Raw genomic sequence first — 17,261 nt, forward strand, 5'->3', positions numbered from 1 at the left:
ATTTTATGTTTGTGTATTATTCTCACATCTTTTGTAGCTTATAATTATCTTCTCAAGCCTCACATTTTTTTTCTTCTGTTTTTCTTATACTAGAAGTAGCTTTCTCCTCACTAAAATCTGTTGAAGGGCTACTGCTAAATTAATTATGGTTATTATTCATAATCATTTTAATTTGGCATTTGCTCCATCTTGTTTGCTTTTTCTATGTTTTGTAATTTCTTCGCCCACACAATGTTTTCTTATCATAACACAACCAATTTACTGCCAGTAATTTTAGAAATGTAAGAATATAGTAATAAATATGTATTAATCATTGGGCATTATATGATGAGAAAATACATTTACAGTATAATAAAAAAAACTTAAATCTGACTAAATGTATGAAGAGAAACATTTATGAATTGAAAACATGTAATGCTAACATACATCTATCTTTTTATTTTAAGCACACATTAATAAGTCAAATTTAATATACAGATAAATAAACGATCTGATCTAACATAAAATGTTTTACTTAAATGTCATTTTTAAAGTATCAAGAATAATATTGGTTATATATGTATATAAATATACAGCCACAACAATCATACATAGTAATTAATTTCATGACAGCTATCATATTAGAGACCATTAATTTAATGCATATGTTTATGTCACTTTGTTGTACATATTTTAAACACTTTTGCAAGAATGTCTTATATCAATTTTGTGAGTCTAATTTTAACATCTACACATTCTAAAAAAAATTCAAAATAATTATAATTTTGTAATTACCACATCACAATACTTGTCTAGAATTCTTCTTGAGAAAAAACTTTAAAAGTACAATCTAGCATGACAAAACTTAAAACATTGCAAGTATACTCTGTTTACTAACTTGTGTTTATCTCTTAAAGTACTTACTTCGTCACTTGCATTTGGAACTATAAGTGGTTCTTTATAATGTGAAACTTCATAGATAACCTTTCTGAGAAGAAAAACATCACATACAATCACTAAAAATAAATATTTACTCATAATTATTGAATGGATAGTGAAATATTATATTGTAAATGAACTAAAAAATATAGTTCAGTCTAACATAGATATTACAAGAATACCGCATAAAATAGGTATTCATCCATTTTAAATATGTGTGTGTGTCTATATATATGTCACATTGAATTTTACAAGTTTACATATACAATAAAATTGTCAGAATATTGTTATCACATGTTTTAACTTTGGGAAGGTTCTTTAAAATATTTTGTTGAAACTAAGCAACAGTACACATAACAATAATGAATTAAGTTATTTCTACATTTACGATCATTACAGGCTATATTTACATTAATGTAAGTTGAATGCCTAAGTTAAAGAAAAACTTTCATCATAAACTCTGAAACTACTGTAGGCCTAATGCACTAGTAATTTTAACAGAAATGTTCACAATTCATTAGTAAGCTTATCTGCTCAATTAACTATGCTTTATCGATCTTCTCTTAATCAACCATTATTCAGTCATTTATACACTAAATACTTCTCTTAATTCTTAATAATTTCTCATTAAATATTTAACTATTTATTATTAGTTCTTAACTGTATTTATAACTAATGTACTCATCTAGATTGTGGTTAAATATACAAAATCTTAACCCTACATACTCTCTAGCTACCATCTAAATTAAAATATTAAAAATACAGTTAAAACACTGTTTTTTATCAGATTTTGAAGACCCTTGAACAATCCTAACATAAAAATAAAATACCACTCTAAATTGTTTTGGTGATTTGCCTTTCTAAGGTCAATGATATTAAGATAGAATGCCCTCTTGTCCCTTGCTGTCTTGCCAATTGGGAATTCTCCTTATGTAGGTGGTGAAGCAAATCTACTTGTGGCTCTATTCTTAGTGATTCTCTGAAAATAGTTTTAATAAGAATCCTAGGCTCATCTTGGATTACCATGTTGGCTGTTCTCTCATTAATGTACTTTTACAGACATTTGTGATATGTGACATTTTACTTGGACTGCCTTTTCTTCTGGATTCTGTAAATCACGACATTAATTTCTTTCTGTATGACAGTGTCCTTGCTAACATCTATTAAACTTTGGGATTTAACTATCTTTTCATTGACCTAAAACTGTTAAGCCAAACTATGCCACTTTGATAACATCCAGTATTACAAGCATTAAAATAATAGTGATTTTACATTTTGTTACAAGTTCATTTCTATTTTGCTAGGGTCAGGCCATTTTTGGCATCATGATTTTTCAGATCTATAACAGCTATTCTAACCAGAAATCCATCAAATCATACCAGAGGTGTAAAAGCTGTTAACCATTGGTGATTATCTTATCAAACATATTCAGAGTAACACACCAAAAGAAAATATTCAGAAATGGTGGATTAGTTGGCAAGTATCCAAGTTTTTGATACCATAACAGATGAACAAATGAGAATTATGTTAAATAAAGTTTGTACATATATATATTTAAATGTAGTGATGCAGTTGGAAAAGGAACTTCAGTCCATTAAAGCTGTAGATATACAAATAATGACACCACGTCAAATTTTTGGAATTACCAAATCAAACAGTTTTGAAATATAAATTCTCCCTGATGATATTATAAAACAGAGTAGTCCAACTATTGGCCCACAAACCACATTTGGCCCATGAGATGATTTTTGTGACCAACAGGCCCCACAAGAAAAAAAAAATTGTTGTTGTTAGGGATGTTATCTTTAATGACAACTGCAAGAAAACTAAATAGTACATTAAACAGCATATGAGTATAATTTTAATAAGCCTTGCATAACTATTCTAAATTTTTAAAGTAATTTATTGCTGGATTTTACAAAAACTGTTCTCTCTACCAGTCACAAGGTTAGACTGTGTGTACATGTTTTTTTCTTATAGCAAAGCCACATTAGGCTATATGCTGTGTCCACCCAGGAGAATCAACTCCTTGATTTTGGCATTATAAATCTGAAGACCTACCACTGTCCTACTAGGGGACCTAAGTTATCCTAGTATCCTAGTCTCTGCATTTCATAAAAATGTTATTTATTTATTTTATATACTGCTCATAGCACTTGAAATATAAGTTAGAACTGGTTACTTTTGATTTTAAAATTTGAACTGTGTTTGCCTGGTAATGCTACATAATACTGCAAAAAGTTTCTACTTTTTTGTCGTTGGATGTAATTAGTTGATTTGTATCATGCAAGTGATGATGTGTCTTGTACATCTGGTGTCATAGTACTTATGTTTACAGCTCTCAGTGGCCAGATATGTTTCAGATAACTTGAAATTGGACCCCAAAATAAACATACACCAAAAATAGTTGGGTTTTTTTCAGGAATACAGGCATTTAACTTGAACTGCGAGAGAAAATTGTTCTTTATTGTAAACAATGAAAAATTGCAGTGTTTTGTAATGTTTACAAATCATTGATATATCAAGAAAGGTACCATTGTAACACATAACAGAATAAACAGTATGTAGGAGGATTATGGATTAATATTTTGAAGGATTTGAAAAGGAAAAGTATGAAAAATAAATATCTATTTTTACTAAGTATGCAAAATCTCAAACCACAGATCTTTCTACATCATACGAAGTCTCTCTAATACTTATGAAAAATAAAACTTTATTTAGAGATTGAGAAGTGAGAATGGCGAGTGCATTTGGAAATGATAAAATGTCCAGAAATTTTGAAAGTATAATCATTATCTTATCAGAGTGTGACAAGGAGAGAAATTAACATAATTTTTCCTAACTAAAATTTATTCTTCAGAAATGCAAATACTTTTATATAGCTTTGGAAGAAAGCACAGATATCAGTGACATGTCTCACTTGCTTATTATAGTCTGCACTACTGATGAAACTTTCCAATAGATGAAGAACTTCTGAAGATATAACTTCTAGATAGCAATACAAAAGGACCTGACATTCATGCCTCACTTGTCTCTGTTAATAATGAATGTGGTAATATAACTAACGGTGTAAAAACAATAACTGTCAATAGAACTGGATTAGTCAGTTTACTTAAGAAGGATAGAGCAGATACTACCACTATATTTTGATATTAAATATCATATATAAGTTCTGAACAGCTTATAAATTGTATTTCATCCATCATGTGGTAACAACCATTCTCTAATACTTTAAACTTTCTCTAATAATCTACTAAGTTTATATATAGCTATCATAAATTTATTTTAAAGTTTTGTAAGTAGCTTTTCTATGCAAACACTAATATATTACCAAAATTACCTGTAGGTAACACAAACCTGCATGGAGTGCGGCATAAGTCTTCACAATAGTGTCGTGCATCAACTGTCTCTGATTTAAGAGGATTTGTTTTGCAGACTGAAAATCAAAATTATATTGAAAGAGATTCAGATATCATTACAATGGTAGTTAATGTACAGTAGGAAAAGTTGATGTTTTGCTTTACCATTTGGAAGCCAATGTATTCAAAGACTTATTATAATGTTGTTAACTAGGTACACTTACAATATACACATATGTACATTTGTGTTATGTAGGCATAACATATGTTTTCTGCCTACTTGTTCAGTATAGAATTTCTTTAAATTAGTTGGGTTACAATCTTTCATGTTTAAATGGAACCCCACAGTCATGTTGGTAGTACTAATTTCTCTTCGTAAACCTGGCATTACTCCACATGTAAGTACTCTGAGGTATATTCATTCTGGACAAGGATCTCAAGAAGAAAAGCTACCAATGTCTGAGGAACCTAAATGGTTATTCACAATCTCCTACTGAGGACTGACCTTGGAAAAAATGGAAGCATAAACAACTGAAGATTATAGTAATTGTGTGGCTTTCGGCTAACCAGAGACTACATGGAGTAGTATGGATAGGAATCCCAGATTTTTTCCAGTTAAAGAAACTCAACTACTATATTGGTCAATGTCATCCAAGAATGGTTCAGAAGAGATGGGATGTGCTGTTCATAGTATACCAAATAGAGATTTTTCACTGGTAAAGATATTGAACCATAGGATAGTGGCGAGCCTTTCCAAGTCAGGATATATAGCAGTTGGACAACAATGGATCATGAAGGAGCTTTCAATCAAAGAAGTGACAGACAAGCAGAAAATGGCAACTCTTTGCTGTGTTGCTCTGGACCATGGACCAATTGCTCATGCAAGAGAAAAATTCCCTGAGCATGCCTACTATGCTGTATCTGGATCCAAGAAAATGTTTCACCAGACAATGTCTCCATTATTACTGACTCTCACTTTTAAAGAAACTAACTTTTGATGTTGTATTCCTATTCTTAAATAAAAAGTTTTGCAAAAATTTGGCATTACTTTGGTAAAGCATAAGATGCATACTTTATGAAAAATTATAACTATAAGACCTAAATGCAGTAATCAAATGTAGTCGACAAACAAAATTTCACTAATTTTTATAAATATTCAACACGTTTTTCTAACAATGTTTCAGTTACAGGCAATTGCTCCAAGTTTTTCTTTACACGAATTTAATCATCATATTTTTGTTTTGTGTTCAGATAATTTTTTTTATATTAGTATGTCTTTTGTATTTCCAATCATATTTTAGTCTCTTGTATTCGACTAAAAATGTTTCTGACAAATATTTTATTGTAATAGAACCATTTCTTTCTAATGAGATGTCAATTTTATGCAACAAAGTGCCGAATATTTTGCAACAATGTGTAATTTTTTTATCTTGAAAAATACAAGCTATAATTATCAAATTACCTACCTAATTAAATTCTAACTTTGAAATAAACAAACCTAAAACCACAAACAAACAAACTCTCAAGACTTTTTTTTTCAAAAAGTAATAAAAAAGTAAATAAAAAGAAACTATATAAAAAACCTTTGGGTGAGACATTGTCCGTATACCTGCCGTACCTAAGACATTAAGGTCGTTTCAGTTAGGCAATGGCCAAAATACTAGAGGGAAAAGTTTTGGACATGATCACAAAATCTATTTGTGATGTGAGACAGATATTGCCTCCTGAATTCTAGATGAACTGAAGTGAGATTTGAACAACTACTTACTGAAGCATTTCAGGCATTAAACTGCTTGAAAGGTCAAGTTCAAGACTTAGAAATGTCATATCAACAAGAACTTGTCTGCATATGCATGATCTGTGTTTTTTCAAATGAAAAACTTTACCCTGCAATAGTTTTAGCAGATTATGAGAATAATCCTTTCAACAAGTTTACTGAAAGTCTACACAACAAGACAATGAGGCAGCACCTGAATGTGAGAGATATTATCATCTTCTGGCAGGTAGATTCTGTATTGATGAGGTAGGTTGTATTAACTTCTAACTAATCACATGAGAGGAAGAAGCCTGTAGGAGCTGTACCTCAAACAGACTACTCTACTCTGGCACACACATCTTATTTAAACCAAACTCAGCTGATGATTAACCAATCATCCACAGATCCTGGTAATGTGATGAATAAGCTATTCCAGTGTCCTTATGGTTCTCGTGATACAGAATATTCCACCTGAATATTTTCCTGGAACAGAGAAGCAAAGTATTTGCTCTGCCTATGGGCCAATCTGTCACTTTCAGATGAACTTCTCATCCCTTTCTAAACAACAGGATAGAGTATAATGTATGTTTCGACAAGTAGTTGAGCGTGTGAAGACGAGTCAATAACAAATGGTGAACTGTGCTCCTACAGCTCCAACAAACTTATGAATCTCGAGTTGGGCCTGGCCACTGGCTTGGGCGAGTGCAACAGGTAGTTTACATCAAAATGGTTTTGGTCAGCCTGAGTGTCTCAAGACTGGGAGGATACTGTTACAAGAACAAAAGGTAGTTTTTATTTTCTATACCCACTTCTGCATCAACAAGGAACTATATCTGGATAAAGTACTAATTAAAATTTACATGATGCTTGCTGGATTTTGGTAGCAACACATCCTGGGCAGTGATAGCTATGTGAAGGACTCTTATTCACTCTTAACTGACAGGAGAAAATATTATACAAGTGCATTTAAATACCCTACAAAAAGCACCAACATCAATACTATATAGAAGAAGCCTAAGAGATTTATGATTTTCATTGTAAGCCACGGAACTTCAACCTGGAAATACGGAAAAGCAGTAGGTGGTGAAGAGATTTATTTGTATTTCAATACATGCTTTTAGTTGAAGAGATTCTTATACCTAAGTGATTGGTGTTATTAATGTGTACTGTTAGGAAGCAATATAAAAGATAATTTTATAAATTTCCAAGGGATCAAAAATACAGGATTTTATTTACTCTTACAAAAACACAAACTGTATAATCTTATTTTAAAATAAAAATAACCAGAGGGAAGAAAAACAAACAAACAACTAAAATACATTTCATACAACACTACAAGGTAAGAAAGAGACTCACGAATTTGGGTTGAATGTTAAAGCCAGAGTATCATGACTGCCACATAGATCTTTGTTCTTAAAATACTTCTCTCACTATAGTACATTTCACATTATGGTTTTGTTTCTTTGTCTTTCAAGTGCAATACTTTTGTAGCCATTATTATATGAAAAGCCATTTTAAAACATGTTTCATGATAAATAGATATTGTTTGTTATCGACTTTGATTTGGGTATAGAAATAGTATAATAGATAAATGATATTTATAAACACACAAAAATGCAAAGGAACAGATATGGTGTAATAGATTCAATTTTTTAAAATTTTCTATACATATAACATCTGATTCAACTAAGCTATAAGCATTTCTTGACCAAGATGCATTCTCTATATATGTTTAATATGCATGATTTTACACGTTTTATTTTGTTTTTTCTTCCAAAATGTTTAATTTAGATTATTTAAGCACGTGTTCATAAAGTTTAACCTTATTATAAATAGTATTTAATGGTTTGCCTCTTAGTGTGACATTTGTTAACAGAAAGAAACAAAAATATGATTTTGAATATTAACATTTTAATTTCTTATAGGTATAGTGTTAATCACTTGAAATATATGAGGTTTCAAAAAAAAATAAAATACGATAAACTATAAGACATAAGCAATAAAAAAGCATATACAGTTGAAATTATACCATATGAGAATCACTGGAAATTCAAGATATGTTTTACTCTGTTCTTTTAAATGATTTACAGTAAATATATTTTATATTAATTAGAATACTAGTTAAAAGAGAATCAACAAAAATATATCCCTTTAAAAAGTGTTTTAAAAGGGATACAGTTTCTGAATAACTTAAAAAAGATCCATTTCTATTGACATTTTTGTTTATAGTTACTTTTCTTGTAAAGTTCATTTTACCTTCATTCCAAGGATACTGGAAATCAGACATATTTACTGAAATCACTATTTAATCTTATTACTAATATAATTGGATTATTCTGTGTTCCACATAAATTATGAATATATAATCTGTATAGGTTAACCAACATTCTTAAATACCTTTTCAAAATAAAAATATTAAATTATCAAAACTACAAACTACCTCCTTCTTCCATAGACTGTTGACAGGGACGAACTGGTCCAGGTAAGTCATACAAATAAGGATAATCGTCATACATACAACCACACATCTCCAAAGTTAAGTTGGCTAAACACTCCACAAAACAGGTCTAGAACATAAAAAAAAAAAGTTATGAAACAAAATAAAATCACATAAAATCATGGCTGACTGTAGAAAAAAAGTTATAACAACAGGATTAGGAAAATAGATGATTTTAGTAACTTTGATATTTTTCTACATAAAAGTACTTTGTTCAACTATAACTAATTGTTGCTCTACAATGTACATCCATAATTTTGAACTACTGACCACAAGAAATTCAGCAGTTTAAAGTGCTGAGTGTAAAATAAAATTAATATTTGACGTTTACAACAATAGTTATCGGTTTGGTTTGTTTTGAATTTAGTGCAAAGATACACAAGGGTTGTATGTGCTAGCCAACCCTAATTTAGCAGTGTTAGATTAGAGGGAAGGTAGTTAGTCATCACTACCCACCACCAACTATTGGGCTACTCTTTTACCAACTAATAGTATGACTGATCATAACATTATAATTCTTCCATGGCTGAAAGGATGAGGATGTTTGGTATGACTGGAATTCAAACCTGGGATCCTCAGATTATGAGTCGAGTACCTTTACCACTTGGCCATGCAGGGCCACAATAGTTATAATATTCAGATTTCTAGTATTAACTGAGTACGTAGAGTAACGTTGTGGTGATCAAATATAAATTATTGTCATGGTTAGTAACCTACATAATCACCTAACTCCAATTAATAATTACCTAATATTCCACCACTCCACACTAATGAATTTATTCTTAACATTTTGGCTGCTTATAATATATTTAAAGACAATAATGGACTTATTTGTCCATCTGAGCTGTCTCTTCCACTAAAAGTAAAAATGCTTTTAAAAACCTCTAAAAGCCACCCCTCAACATGATTAAGCATTAACACTATCAGTTCTCTTAACAATTTTACACAAACTAATTATATCCCTCCTAACTCTTCTTGTTTGTTTGTTTGTTTTTTCAAGAGAAAACAATTTCTTTGTATGACAACCTTTCTATCCTAGATATCACCTTAATAGCCTTCTTCTGAAATATGAACCCTTTACAACAATTTAATGTCTTTTGTAAGGTAAGGAGTCTAAGACTGTATACAATACAGTGGCCTAACCAATTACCTATACAATGTAATTATAAACTATATAGACTTGTATTCAATATTTCTGTAGATACAATCTAAAATCCTATTTGCTCAACCACTAGCAACAGCACACTGCTTAGATGGCTTTAGAGATTGATCAACTATGGCATCAAGATCTCTTTCTTTCATGACACTGTTAAGGCTATTCCAATCCAAATTATATTTAATTCAAATTATGGTAATCCACATACATTATCTGGCATTTATTATAATTAAAACCCATTTGTCACTTATTTGCTCAATTCAATAAATGATCTAAATCGTTTTGTCACAGCTTTTTCACAGCTAGCAACACCCAAGACTTTAATGTCATCAGCAAATTTAAGTAATTTATTGACTATTTCTTCATCTCTGTCACTGATATAAATCAACAAGATCAAAGGTTCTAAGATTGAGCCCTGAGGCACCCCACTTGTAATCCAGTCTGACTAAACTTCATTTGTAACAAACCTCTGCTTTTTTCCATCCAGCTACCTTTCTATTCATTTAACTAATTTATCTCCCACAACTACAGAAATACATTTTAATTACAAGCCTTATTATCTGGCAACTTGCCAAAATACCTTTTAAAAATTCACATTCACAAGAGATGTGACATTGCAATCATACTGTATTGTTGCATCTGAATACAGTTCTAACTTCAGGCTGTTTGTGTATCCTCTACATGTTTTAAGAGACAGGAATATACGTGTGTTCTTTTTGTAAATTTTCTTTCTTCATATTTTTGGTTTAATTTGTTTTCTTATTTATCAGTTGTTAAAAAAGGAGTTTCATAAGTATTTTCTCTCCCTTTTCTTTGTATCATCTGTATTAAATTTTGTTCATTCTTGAATTTTGGCAGCCTATAATGCCCACCTTTAAATTGATGGAGTGGACTGACTTATGTCTGAGGTAATTAACAGTATTTGTGCACTTCCTGTAAACCCTTCTGGTACACAAGTTGTGTGTCTTGGTAATCATCATGTCAAGAAAAGGAAGTTTGTTATCTTCATCTATTTCTATTGTATATTGTGTGATTAGCTGTGGAGGTTTAGAAATATTAAATTCTCCACTAAGGTTTGTTTGCAAAAATTTGTGCAAACTTGTCAAGTGCTATCTGACTAGATAGCACTAATTGTGAAGTGATAAACTAGAGGGAAGGTAGTTAATTAACACAACAACTGTAAACTTTTGGGCAACTTATTACTAATCAGCAGAGTAATTGATCACCACTTTGTATTCCCCCACTAAATATCCCTACATATAAACATACATGTGGCTGTCAGAGTGAGTATGTTCATTGACATATTCCATTCCGAAACCAGTAATTTGTGAGATGAGTGTCCTAGCCACCAGATCATACCAGGTCATAGGTATGTAAATATTTATTAATCATTTGGTAAAAATAAGGACTAGGTCAGTCCATATAAGAATAAGGAATTAATGTATTTATTCAATAATATTTGTCACATACTAAGTTTACTAGTAAGTCTAACTTCACAACCTAATTTTTTTAAAAATGTGTACACAAATGCTACATCTAACTCGCAAATAAACATAGTCATAAAACTTCCTCGTTAATCTAATGTACACCTGTTACTTGCAATAATTACCCATTATTTGACCAATGACTACCTCACTGAGTAGCTTACTAGCTGCTAAGTAAAAGATTAACTATTCAGTTTGGCATTTATACACAGTATAGCTCTCTCTTTGCATCATAAAAGTTCCAAGTTTTACAAAGGCCTAAATGTTCATGAATTGTCTAGATGTTTTATGGTTTTAATGCTGATAAGGCTTCTATTGAGGTGACACAGTTATGTTGTACAATTCCTGCTACAAGTGTGGAGAAACTTCAGAGTTATACAGGTGTTGGAGATGGCTGTTTGTTCTACTGGAGAGAAATCAATAAGTGGTTCAGAGAATCTGGAAGGACAAACAGTTTAAGCCAAAGGTCATACACCTTGATTGTCATTGGAAGTAAACTGGTGAGAGAATAAGCAAATGACTAACTCCAGGGAAGAATCTACAACCAAAGAAACCAAACAACAGAATAACTCAGGGCTTCTACCAAGGCCATTTCAAGAGGATCATAAATGACATACCTACCAAAGAGTCTACACAATAATCCACCTATGTTAACTTTTCCAGTGATAGACAGGACATGACAATAATGTTAAAAACAACCACAACTCAATAAAGAAAAAACAACATAAAAAGATTTGATAAATAAAAAATTAATGTAAAATTTTATTCGTATATTAGGTTTATGCAAGAGACTTCGTAACTGAGAAATGAAGAGTGTTGTAGGCTAATAGAAAGAAAAACTAAAAATTGTATATTCATTGGGAAAAGTATACATTCCTGGATCAGTGAAAGTAGATTCATGTATTATCAATTGTATGTTATACCATGCAATTACTGATGTGCTGAGAGATACCCAACATATACAAATTGAGATAATACAATAAACTTTAATGTGCTAAATCTAGGGGAAAAATAAAAGTAACAATACCTTTTTTGCACTTCCTTTAAATATCGACAAAAACTGCATTTAAATTAAATATACTTTGATTTCACATGCATGAAATAATTTTGTTAAACAGGTGCTTTGTGCTAAAATTCTTTTAAAAGTTTACTGGTGAATCTAAAATTTAAATACCTAGTTTTTACATGAACTTTACACATCATGTCTCACCTCTTGTATTAATAATCCAGCCCGCAAAGATGTTCTTCCCATCTTATCATAGTTAGTACAGTTAGTAGCATAGGGGGGTGGTAATAGGTTTGAAATACTCTGTGAAACAACAACGCTTTGATTAAATGATACAAAACTCTGAAGTGATGGGTTTGCATAAATTAAATTTTAATCTTCAAATAACTATCTAATTTATAAATGCATATGGAAAGATTGAGGCCAAACTTATTTTCCCTAAATAAATAAAATATTTCTCTAAATAATATTGACTGAAGAGACTTCTATTTTTATTGAACTCTCTCTAATTTTTTATGTATATAAACATTTAATTGCCTGATATTTATAACTACACTTATGAATCATATAAAACACTCAAAAGCCTGAACTATAGTTAATACTATATGCTCTGACAGTTAGCCTTCCTGAATTGTTTAAAGATTAACATAGCAATTTCACTCTGCAAATTTGCAACACTTTTGAGACATGACACAATTTTTTATATTTGTCTCCATGTTTGAATTAATTAATGCATAGAGTAAGATTTAAACATTTACTGGGTTACTTTATTACTAAGAAGCAACATTATAATATAGATATTACACTTTCCTCCAGGAGCTGAGCTCCACAAGCCCTTCACTGAGGAGGGACAGAATACTGTACTCCCAGGTACTTGTTATCAGTTACTAATACTAATATTACTATGCTACATGTTAAGGTATTGTAGAGGTAAGGAGAACTGCATTTGGGAAATAATTTATTTCTTGACAATTTCAGCATAGCCTTTATCTATATGTCAACATGAAGTGTCTTAATATATAAAATAACTGAGGGCCACTGCTTTACGTACATGAATTAAATTAAATATGTACAGTGTGATAAAAAATATCACCTTCTATATCTATTTATACTTGGATATGCTAAAGTGAGCATACCATATTAATAAACCAAAGATATTAACACAATCAGAATTCCTTCAGTTTTTGCAGTAAAATTTCCAAAACTAAATTTGTTACATTAATTTATAATCTACTTTTCTCAGGGATAAACATTTCAAATTATCTGATAGCTATTGCACATTGTATTGTAACAACTTGTATGAAGATTGTGTTTTATTCATTAATAATGCAAATATTAAGATTTAACAATATGATCTACTAATGATAGAAAGTTGAAAAGAAATAATTATGTAATTAGAAAATCCTTTAATATTCCTAAATATGTGTAAGTAACTGTAAACTACAAAAACATTTTCCATAAATTCCTACTTTGATGAAAATATTAATGATCGTCATAGCAAGTGAATTCATTGTGAAATTACAGTTTAGTAATTAAAGTTAACATTGATAACTCACCTTTGTACACAGAAATGCTAGAATTTCAATAAATATGAAGCTGCTAATTTACAAAGTCAGTTGGGCAAATAAATGGCAGATGGGTTTAATTATAATAAATGTGATTTAATGCGTCTGCGTTATCATAATTTGAATTAGAATTTGGACAGAATTAACATTGTCATAAATAATTGAATTTTGGTGTAATAGTTGATCAGGCTCTAAAGCTATCCCAACAATGTGCTGTTGGTAGTGGTAAAAGAATTAGAATTTCAGGTTGTAGCTAAAAAAATATTGAATACAAGTTTAAAGAGGAGATTATAATTTCTTCGTGTAGATCACTGGTTAGGCCACATTTGGAATACAGTGTTCAGTTTCGGGCTTTCTACCTTAAGAAAGACACTGAATTGTTGGAAAGGGATCAGAAAAGAATTAATGGAATGGTGCCTTGGTTGGGGGGTTGGAATCTCTGAAATTGTTTTCTTTTGAAAAGAGTTGGGGGGATCTGGCTGAGGTGTTTACGATTTGTAAAAGGAATTGATAGTGTTGATGCCTCATCTTTTTTCATACTTAGCAATGAAAATAGTGGGACTAGGGAAATCAAATATAAATTTTAGTAAGGTAGGGGTAATTTTCAGCTAACACAGTTTTATTTTTATAGTGTTGTGATTAGTCTTTGGAATGTATTGCCTTTGGATGTTCTCAAGCAATAAATTTAAGCGAGTTTTAAACAAAAAAAAAGCTTGATAAGTATATGAATGATAAGGGCTGGCTTTATATATTTTTTTTAAATGTATTTATCAATTATTTCATTTGGAGAATAGAACAGCCGAGATGATCCAATAGGTCCCATGTATTCCCAAATTTTGTGAAAAAAAAAATACTTAATGTGAATGGGTCCAGGAGAACAGGTTCTATGTCTTAAGCCATAAGGTCCTGAAATGGGTGTCTCCTGGATGGTTGGTTTAATAAAACCAATATGGAATTGTCAGACCAGACCATTACCAAGTGATCTACCAGTAAAGTAGGAATGGAAATATGCTCTACAAACAGAAGTATATTTGAGGACGTTGGCATGTAGTGAATTGTGATGTATTCAAATGCCAGAAGTCATCTTCTCATTCAGATATATGCCTCAATCAGAGAAGGAAGCAATGGGTGAAGAAAAAAATTCAGTTTGGGGGATGACAAGTGAAAACTGGAAGTAATATGGACATAGACCAGTCACCATAACAATTCCTTGAGAAGAGGCTCAAAGAGGATAATGGAACCCAAGAAAGATTCCCTTGGATCCAAAGTATTAGAACCTCTCACACCAGATGAAAATGAGAAGTGCTGATCTGGATGATCATATACACCATAACTTACAGGCAAAGGGGAAAAAGCTATGTTTAGTTGAGATAAAAGAAAATACCCAGAAATACCAAATATTGAGTAGGCATGAGAAAGGGCTTAGATTTCATAAAAAGCCAACCCAATTGGTTATATTATTGTAAAAAGAAGGGAGATGTGAGAAGTGGATACCCTTCAAGAATGAGTTAATAGAAGTAAAACACTGAAGGAAAAAAGGCATGCCAGCTGTAGGCCTTAACTATCATGAGCTAAGACCTTCACAATACAAAAGGGGACAACTCTATGTCAAAAGTAAGAGTAAGGAATTGGAAGATGCAAATTCTATGGACAGAACACAGAAGGGATATGGAGGATACCCAAGAGGGATGTGTAGAAGGTAGGAGAGGCTATTAGAAAAGAGAAATATTATAAATTCTGAAAACAAGCAATGAATAAAACCGTGTAAGCCCTGTGAACTTTGATCATGGAGTAGAATTTGAAAAATAAAAAAGAACACAGATAAAACATATTGAAAGGAACATTCATGAATATAAAATCCACAAAGAAATTAGAGCTAAAGAATATTCCTCAAATAATAATTCACTACCTAAGGTAAATGAGGTTAATCTAATAGTCCAACAGATTACTGAGGACAAAAAACGTTGGCCAACAGAATGGGAGTAGAAGGCTTTGAACAATGGTTGCAAAATCTTTAACTGTCAATGAGCCTTCCAAAACTTTAATAGAAATGAGGTCTGTATGTGCAATAATATCATTCACACAGGAGTAACTATAAATCACTCAAAAATTCAAAATAAAAAAATTAAAACTTTTAAAACAAGAGCCAAAAAAAAAACAACAATAAAAATATCCAAATCCAACAAACTGGCCTGAAATGAGAAAGGGTGAGTTGCTGCACATGGAGATTGTTTCATCTTCATAATAGAGATTTCTGTGTGAAATGGTGAGTTATAACCATAAATTCTATAAAGCTATTTATGGTTTCAGCTACTTATAATTTTTCTAGATTTCTATACTGCAGTTATTACTCACCTTAGATACAGAAAAAGTATGTATTTTCCCAGGCTCTATAAAATATGCATCATTGATAATATCAGGAACTGAATCTGGTGATCCAAGCACAATAAGTGCATCATTAGTCATAGGATAAGTAACATTGTTGTCCAAGTATAAATAGAAATACACATGCATCTTTTTACCTCCAACTAGGAAGAAAAGAAACCACTAATTACAATAGTTCTTTCACTTGTAGACGTTTAAATTATCTGATGAAAATATTTCAGTGCTACATCCACTTAATGATAAGTTACAATTTACCTATACTGCAAATTTATTTCTGATTAGCTAATCCTGTTTGGTCATGCCCTCTATGTGCAATCTTTTTTATTGTGCATGCCACAAGCTCTCTCCTTCCCCTATTAGAATCAAATATAATCTCTAATATAAATCATCATGCATCATTTCTCCACCAATAGAATCATAATTTGCCCACATGATGCATGTGATTTCCTCTATGAACTCTACTGAACTACCAATTTGAGGCTTGGCATATGACTAAAGCACTGGAATTCAGTATAAGAAAAATTATAATTTCTGATACGGTACTTCACTCTTCTCACAAGATTAGCTATAATCTCACACTGATTAGGAGGAGGGACTGGTGCTAGGTAAGGACAAACATACCCCTAAAAGTGTCCAAAGGATTCTTCCACTTATGAGAATTTCAAATGTGAAGAAGGGAACTATGTCATTTCTGATCCAGTTATACTCTTTACCTGTAATAAAACAGAGCAGATAATTAGAGGAGCACATTCAAGTAGGAGAGAATGCAGTAAGAAAGTGATCCTAACCAGAAGACATAGAAGCTCAATCTCACAAGAAGAAAAGTAGGTAAACGAGAATGCATCCCATGATGGATTGTGGCTAGAAAAATCAACTACATCCAAAACCTCCTCATGGGGTACCAACATCTGTACACGGATAGAATGAGAACCACACCATCTTTACCTCAAACCCAATACCTGGGTAATTGAAAACCACTCTGATTCCTGAGTACACAGGATTAGATATGAGTTATCAATCCAGGAATTTGTCATCAGGTATTGAGAGAATGTCTATCACATGCAATCAACTCCCCCAACCATAAAAGAGGCCAGAACCTTCCAAATGGTAATAACATCCCTATAAGAAAAAAGGG

At 31.4% G+C, this 17,261-nt stretch overlaps 1 protein-coding gene across 4 annotated transcripts in view; it reads right to left on the minus strand.

Annotated features, from left to right (window-relative positions):
* Positions 1-445: 445 nt before the first annotated feature.
* The window catches only part of LOC143254640 (bile acid-sensitive ion channel-like), a 40,823-nt gene continuing 24,007 nt past the window's right edge, over positions 446-17,261 (minus strand). Inside the window, exons 5-9 of one of the 4 annotated variants that reach the window (XM_076509784.1) lie at positions 16,097-16,269; positions 12,381-12,479; positions 8,474-8,600; positions 4,276-4,354; positions 446-967 (exon numbers count right to left, since the gene is read on the minus strand). In XM_076509784.1, the coding sequence (XP_076365899.1) occupies positions 817-967; positions 4,276-4,354; positions 8,474-8,600; positions 12,381-12,479; positions 16,097-16,269 (629 nt within the window). In that variant the 3' untranslated portion in view covers positions 446-816. Of the gene's footprint in view, positions 968-3,633; positions 3,953-4,258; positions 4,355-8,473; positions 8,601-12,380; positions 12,480-16,096; positions 16,270-17,261 lie in introns of those variants that run through there. The other 3 variants (XM_076509785.1, XM_076509787.1, XM_076509786.1) reach the window with 3 other exon arrangements.

The sequence above is a fragment of the Tachypleus tridentatus genome, chromosome 6 (genome assembly GCF_004210375.1).
Source record: "Tachypleus tridentatus isolate NWPU-2018 chromosome 6, ASM421037v1, whole genome shotgun sequence".
NCBI classification, from domain to species: Eukaryota; Metazoa; Arthropoda; class Merostomata; order Xiphosura; family Limulidae; genus Tachypleus; species Tachypleus tridentatus.